General features: G+C 39.0%; 1 protein-coding gene across 1 annotated transcript; it reads left to right on the top strand.

Annotated features, from left to right (window-relative positions):
* Positions 1–2,074: 2,074 nt before the first annotated feature.
* Positions 2,075–7,122, top strand: LOC142384253 (phospholipase A2 inhibitor clone 09-like). The gene is made up of 5 exons (XM_075470349.1): positions 2,075–2,167; positions 2,474–2,634; positions 5,450–5,518; positions 6,100–6,165; positions 6,367–7,122. The coding sequence occupies exons 2-5, from the start codon at positions 2,496–2,498 to the stop codon at positions 6,747–6,749; spliced, it is 657 nt and encodes a 218-aa protein (XP_075326464.1). The 5' UTR covers positions 2,075–2,167; positions 2,474–2,495; the 3' UTR covers positions 6,750–7,122.
* Positions 7,123–7,414: the final 292 nt, after the last annotated feature.

Here is a 7,414-nt window from a genome sequence, read left to right as displayed (position 1 = left end):
GATCTCTGATGTGTTCAGGAAAAAGAAAGATACAGAAAAAGAAAAGCAACCGTAAGTGACATATTTGCAATAAGGAAAGTAATATTCCAAGTTCAAAGTTGATGTTTTAGAGCTAAAATACTTAAACAAGGTCGATACTTAAGATCAGCTGGTTTGTTGAAAAGTCTGCTCCTCTGGACTTATCGAGCATGATATAAAAAAAATATACATATATTCATAAAATAAAACATTAGATGGTAGGACATAATATAGGCTTTATAGATAGGGAGCACAGGTTCTGGCAGACTGATGAATCCAATCTGCCACTCTATTGACTTTAACAAAAAAAGATGGAACTTCCCCATTTACTAAAATGAGTAATGAAAGTGTCCTATTCCATGTGTTTTGTATTTTCAATTCTGTTGAGCTTTAGTGCCTTTCCTGTGTCACACCTGGTTTTGATGAAACATTTGATGTCTGAAAACACGCTGTGCATCATAGAGAAGAGGCATGAATCACAGTGTTTAAGGAGGTGGAGCTCTGTATCAGGACTAGCATTAAAAAGTGTGCTCAACTAAATATATGAAGGACTGTGTACAGTTCTGTCTTTGCTTTTATTTGATATCAAGTGACCTCGTTGAGCCAACCCAAGTGTCACTATGTTGAGAGGACCGCAGTGGGTTTCTGAACTCCTTATAGCTGATGTTGGCCCCTGCTTCTTAACAGCATTTGACTGTAATCAATGTCATCACAGGCCAACATTATAATATCGTGAACTGATCATGAGAACTGTGCAGGGGGGTAAGCAGCTTACCATGCAGCTTACATAACGATTGTGTTTCAGAATGCATTCTCAGGGAATTGAAATTAATTCAGTTTGATGACACGTTCAAGAAATAAAAGCACGTATCTTACTACGAGCATCAAATAAAATGAGAAAACCTCCCAGCTAGAACCTCAGACAATTGATTAAAAGGTCTACAGTACATGAGCCATTTTTGGGGGTTTGTGTGGAGAAAGCAAAGCGTAATAACGTGGATCAGTGAGTGCGCGGAAACAATTTCTGTTAGGGAGAACCATCTCGGCACGAGAACGGGACTTGAAGTGTGAAACTTTAATGCGGCGTGCATCAGTTATCACTGGCCAAACGTGGTTCGATCGACCGATAACACCGCGATCATCACTAAAGCAAATAGTGGCCCAGGGCCTCCTAAATTGATGGGCTAAAGCCCCTGTAAAATAGGCCTAACGACGCCCATGGCAAGCAGAATTTAGTGATATGTATACAACTATCAAAACAAGAAATCTCTCAGTAGATGATTCTTTATCAACTTATTGATCTATTTAACATTTGATTGATTAGGCTCAGCTAGCTGTCACTCCTGTCTCATTCAGCTCGTTTACAGTTGCTGCAACTTGTGCTAAATGTGTCTGGTTGGAAAGTACAACTTGTACTGAATATTTTTACTTTTTGAGCCCTGTGTAACTAATGTTACCATCAAGCTGCTGATGCTGTCAAAATCATTTTTCAGTCTCAATTGAATTAAATTCAGTTTTATTTACATAGTGCTAAATCGCAGCAAACGTCATGTCAAGGCACTTCAAAGAAACAGTCCAGTTCAAGACAATTAGAGTCCAATTCACTGTAACACGATCATAATCCAATCAAATCAGATTCATTAGATACCAAATAGCTCCCATTGACACAGAGCTGCCTAGCAAAGGAAACTAATGGATTGCACTGAAATTTCTCTTTGATCCAATCTCCACATCCTGAGCAAATAAGGACATCAAAACACACACCCAACATCAAGTAACTCAAGATGGAAATTAAGACTCGATACCATTTTCTGCTTTGAATTCTTTTGTTCAGAGAATATAACAGAACATATTACAAAAAGGTAAATTTACAAGAAAACAGATAAACTGAAAAACTAAAAATCCTGGATTGAAAGAGGAACTGCTGCTTATAGGAACTACTGTTTGTAGGGTACATAAGATTTCACAAAGATTGAACATGTGATTCTTTCGCTTCTCTTTTGTTTTGCACGCTCAGCATTTTTAACTGCTTTTCATTTCCTCTGGGCTGGATATTGCATAAATTTCATTTGAAATTGTTTGTTTTGTGTTACTCGAGTTTGGAAACAGCAAAGGAACATCACATTCTGGAGATTCTCCTATTTAGTCTGTAAGTTCCTTTTCCAATGATAATCAGAACATGATTAATGTCACATTTGAATGGTACCTTCTTTTTAACTTGATTATTTACTTGTGTGTAGAACTGTATATTATTTAAGTGTTACATGATGAAAACCAATTGAAAGGACACATACACTATCATGTATCTGTTGCAAAGTGGAAACTATCAGAGACTTGATTTGTGATGAATTCAAATTGTGAAATGGACTAATCTCATTTGTTTTTTACACCACGTTAATAACTAACTACTGTATATTTGTATATAAAAATTTGTATATAAAAACTTTTTCAACAGTATTCCACTTTACACCAAGAAGATGAGGCTTTATCTTCTTTTCTGCGTCCTCTGCTGGATGGTTCATACAGGCTGCAGTGAGGAGCTGGGTCCTCCTGGTTCCAAATGTGAAAAAGGGGATCCGGGAATTAGGGGACCCGCTGGACCCGCTGGATTGCGAGGTGAAAATGACTAGCTTAACTTAACAACTGTTCTCTCAACCACCTTGTGAAACAGTGTCAATGAATGCAGCTCATTTAGACTATTTGTCAACTCGTGGTTGCGTAGAACATTTCAAGACCGTGCCTCCACTCTGATAAAATCCTGAGTTTATAACCAAGCACAATCAGTCACTTCGGTCAGATTTACTTCAGACAATAACCTGATGCCACTCCTATGCCTGTGTACTTGGACAAAGACAATGGTCTTGTTAAAGTTAAGCTGTAACCATAGTTTACCTCAGCTGTTCATGTCACCGTGCTGGCTGTTTTCATCCAGCATTAACTCACTTGAGTTGCTGGCTCTCTCTTGCTTCTTTGATACCATTTTATAAACAATCAGGGGAGAGAGAAGGCTGTCAAATCTACTGCCAAGAGAACATAGCCCAACACAGCTAAGAATTTATGGCAACATTTCCCAATTCATGGCAAAGAAACTAACAGCAACTTAAATTGATACATATCGACTCTCCAGACTCACATATGGTCCTTTGCATAATATCACTTTGGTCAGTTGCACTTCCCATTCATGGATACGTAATTTGTCCACAGAAATATTACGAGTTCTGTTAATTCCGTGTCCCCTGTAGTTCGTAATGTCACCGAAGTGATGAAGAAATAATTTGATATGAAAATGGCTTAAAAATGCGCCCGATGACTGCAACTAAAGCCGTGCAATCAGCTGTTGCCTCATCATGATGGCACTTTGATGGGGCGGTCCATGAAGGGGGTCTTCTGGCACCACACCTTCAGGTAGTGGGAGACCCTCGTTCATGGCAATATTATGCAAAACGCAGCATGCCAGATTTCTCTGGGCTATAGAGCAGTCCACATTATAGAATGGAGACAGTGTTTGACTTATTCCTGGTCCTCCTAAAATCCACGATCATCACTTTTGTTTTGATTGTTTTCAAGATGAGGTGATTGTGATTGATCAGCTTCTTGTACTCAGCCTCTTTTCCATCACTGATACAGGAGGTAACAGGACTCTGAGTTGTAATGGAAGTCCAAGGTGTACAGAGTGGAGAGAAACAGTGAGAGTACAGTGCCCTGAGGTGCTCCTGTGCTGCTGACCACTTTCTCAGACACACAGCCCTTCAGTTTCACAAAATGTGGTCAGTTTGTCAGGCAGCCAATAATCCAGGTGGTTGTGCAGACATTTATATGTATATTCTGGAGCTTCTTACATAACAGTGTAGGGTGATTAAAAGCTCTGGATAAGTCAAAGAACATGATCCTCACTGTGCTGCCTGCTTTGTGCAGATGAGAGTGGGTGCGCTGAAGCATGTAGATGATGGCAACACCACCTCTAGGAAGATAAGCAAACCATATTGTTTCCTGAAAGGTGTTTACTTTCTTTCTGAGGTGAACCAGTAGCAGTTTCTCTTGGACTTTCATGATATGGGATGTTAGGCAACTGGCCTGCGGTCACTTACACAGATGTTTGAGATTTTATTTTGGCACTGGAACAAGGGAGGATGTCTTCCACAGCACTGGAACCTTACTTGACTCAGACTAAGGTTGAAGAGGTGCTGTAGAATCTTAGTTAGGTGCTCCTCACAGGACTTCAGGAACCTGGATCTGACACCATCTGGACTTGCAGCCTTGTCCTGTCCTGAGGTTGTCCAGAAGGATTTGAGCTGGTTCTGTACAATAACCTACATGTGTTTTTTTGTTTTTTTTTACCCGAGAGAAAATCAGCTAAGACCACTGAATATGTATATAAATAAGTTTCTGTTTCACTAAATGCAGTTCTCATGCACACACACAGAATTAAGAGGACAAATCAGGATCCAGAAAGACCCAGGTTTTGTCTGAATGCTTTGTAAAGTTAACTTTGTAAGCCAATGCTTTCCCGAAGAGAAAACACCAATCTCTCCTTCCTCACATTGGCAACAACACATCTCTTGTTACTTCTTCCATTTCTCTCGTCTCTAAGTCCCATGTGACACTCCACCTTGTTCCAGGCTTTAAGTTACTGTCAAGCATGATAGTGCTGTCTGAAAATACCCCAAAAGACTGTATTTTTTCATTGTCAAAACTAATTGGTGTTAATATACACCGTTACATATTTATTATGGAACCACACTGCCACCTAGCGGCAAGCTTTAGCCAAACATCTGGTCTGAGTTACAGGAGACAAGCCTTTTCTGTTGCTCTATATTTACTTGTTTAATCAGTTATTTACTGCCTTACATTTAGGTTCACTTCGATGCAAACAAGGTTTACAATTAGTTATCATTCTTTTCTTTTTTTTGTATACATATATTTATCTTAAATTTAAGAAGTTGATCAGCGTTTTTCCTTAACTCTCTTGTGTGATTCTAGCCATCCATTTTCCATACCTTTTTAATTAATTTAGGGTTGCGGGGGGGCTGGAGCCTATCCCAGTCACCAATTAACCTGACATTCATGTTTTTGGATGGTGAGAGGAAGCCGGAGTACACTGAGAGAACCCACGTATACACGCGGAGAACATGCAAACTCTACACAGAAAGACCCCAACCGGGAATTGAATCTGGAACCCTGTTGCTGTGCTGCAGTGCTAACCTCCGCACATAATCCTCTACTGCATTTATAACCTTTCTATATAAATTTTTTTTGCACTTTTTTTACTCTTAACCTTTGTCTGTTCAAATGTGTTGGCCTTGGTATTAACCGTTACATCTATTCCTGTTTACTTACGCAGAGAGTAATGATAGTTGGAGTCAAGTTTTTCCACGTGTACACATGATTGGCCAAAAAAGCTGAGTCAGATTCTTATTCTTTTTGGACTCAGGATTTCCGGGACCACATGGAGCACGTGGACCACCTGGGGAACCTGGACCAGCAATAGTGTGTGGACCAGGTGATCAATATTTAATGTAGCTACCTGAGACATTTGTTGAAATACTTTCAGTAATTGTTGTATTTATCTTTTTGCATCTCTTGATGCACATTATACAGCCGTAGAGTTATTATGGATGAAAGTTCTTTCTTTCTTTATTCCTAACTGTGCACAACTCATGACAAAAGGTACAGACACATTTATCTGTGATGGACAGAGAAAGAGGAGAGCCTGTATTTTGCATCCAGATCTGCAGTAATTCAATCTCTGTAATGTTTAATTGATTCAAATTATTTATTATTATTATTCATTTTTAATTTTATCTCATTACATTATAATAATTGATTACAAGATTGAAAGTATATGTGATTTTCTTTTTAACAAAAAAACATGCTCTTGGGTTATGTAATTAAATTCCATGCACATCTCATAAAAGCATGGTCTGTCACATTTGCAAAAGTATTGAGATCTAGTCTGCTTTATATTGTAAGGTGCATGTTTCTGTGAGTTAAAGAAAAGACATCACTGATACAGTTTTCACATCTGTGAGCGACATACAGCTGAATGAACTTTGACACCTGAATTTACTCTTTTCAAATCAGATCTCTTTGGTCCTGTTGTTCGGGATGTTGAAACTTTACAGAAGACCATTGTTAAGTTAGAATTGGGTAAGTACCCTATTTAGCGACCATGGATTTTAATTCACTTTGACACAAGTGACACAAGTGATGTGTGTAGATGGTATCATTTTCAAGGAAAAGAGTACACGTCAGCATTAAGAATTAAGAACAGTTGAACTTTTTTTTATACCAGATGTGTTTCCTTGGTGATTCTTCCTGATCCGCCGCATGTTGTTGTCTTTTTTTCAGCCATAAACTTTAACTTTGTGAGGAAGATTGGGCAAAAATACTTTGTGTCCAACAAGGAGAGAGGCTCTTTCCTGAAGGCCTCCGAGTTCTGCTCCCAACAAGGCTTAGGGCTGGCTCAGCCCCAGAGTGAGGAGGAGAACAGCATGCTGGCTCAGCTCTGGGGTGAAGATGATAAAAACGCATGGATCAGTGTCAATAATAAAAAAGCTGATGGGAACTTTGAAACTAATATCAACAATCAGCCTCTGACCTTCACCAAATGGGGAGAGGCACAGCCAGATGATACCATTAAAGATACAGGCTGCACTATACTGTCAGATAACGGCTTCTGGCGTGTGGTGCGAGACTGCTCTTTGGATGCTTACATCATCTGTCAGCTGTAGGCCAAGCTGTGACTTTAAGGAGCAACAAAAGAATGTTGTATACCTTCCTTTTGTCTGTTGACATGGTGCAGATATTAAATCAGTTTCAAAGAAAAATAATGTACGTGACCTCATGATTTACAAAGCAAGCAATCTGTGCATTTAAAAGATAAGCTGAATCGGTGCTCAGTGGAGCAGGAGACCAGGCTTCCTTTCAACAGAGGGAATATACGGGTCTGCAATGAGCTGTGTGGGGGGAGGCTGGGCTAAGTTTGATATTCCGAGTTCATCATGTGAAGGGTAAAAGTAGAGTTATAATCCTAATTCCAAAAAAAGTTGTAATGCTGTGTAAAATGTAAGTAAAAATTCAATAAAATTGGCAAACATTATAAAACAGTATTTTGTTAACAACAGAATATATAAAACAAATCAAGAGTTAGAAATGAGACCTTTCACATTTCGTTAAAAATATGAGCTCATTTTGAATCTGTTGGTGGCAAAAGTTGGAACAGGGCAACAAAAGGCTGGAAAATTAAGTGGTTCTAAAAAAGAAACAGATGGAAGAACATGTTTCAACTAGTTAGGTTAATTGGTAACAGGTCAGTAAAATGATCGAGTATAAAAAAAAGAGCACCTTAGAGAGGCAGAGTCTCTCAGAAGTAAGATGCTCAGAGATTCAGCATTAT

The sequence above is a fragment of the Odontesthes bonariensis genome, chromosome 7, assembly GCF_027942865.1.
Source record: "Odontesthes bonariensis isolate fOdoBon6 chromosome 7, fOdoBon6.hap1, whole genome shotgun sequence".
Taxonomy (NCBI): Eukaryota; Metazoa; Chordata; class Actinopteri; order Atheriniformes; family Atherinopsidae; genus Odontesthes; species Odontesthes bonariensis.
Note: the sequence above shows the minus strand (reverse complement) of the source record. Positions and strands in the feature narration are given on the sequence as shown.

Excerpts from the sequence above, each read along its gene's own strand:
- LOC142384253 (XM_075470349.1), top strand. The coding sequence starts at position 2,496 with ATGAGGCTTTATCTTCTTTTCTGCGTCCTCTGCTGGATGGTTCATACA. Across the intron at positions 2,635-5,449 it reads TGGACCCGCTGGATTGCGAG|GATTTCCGGGACCACATGGA; the intron begins GTGAAAATGACT and ends TTTTGGACTCAG. Across the intron at positions 5,519-6,099 it reads AGCAATAGTGTGTGGACCAG|ATCTCTTTGGTCCTGTTGTT; the intron begins GTGATCAATATT and ends TTTTCAAATCAG.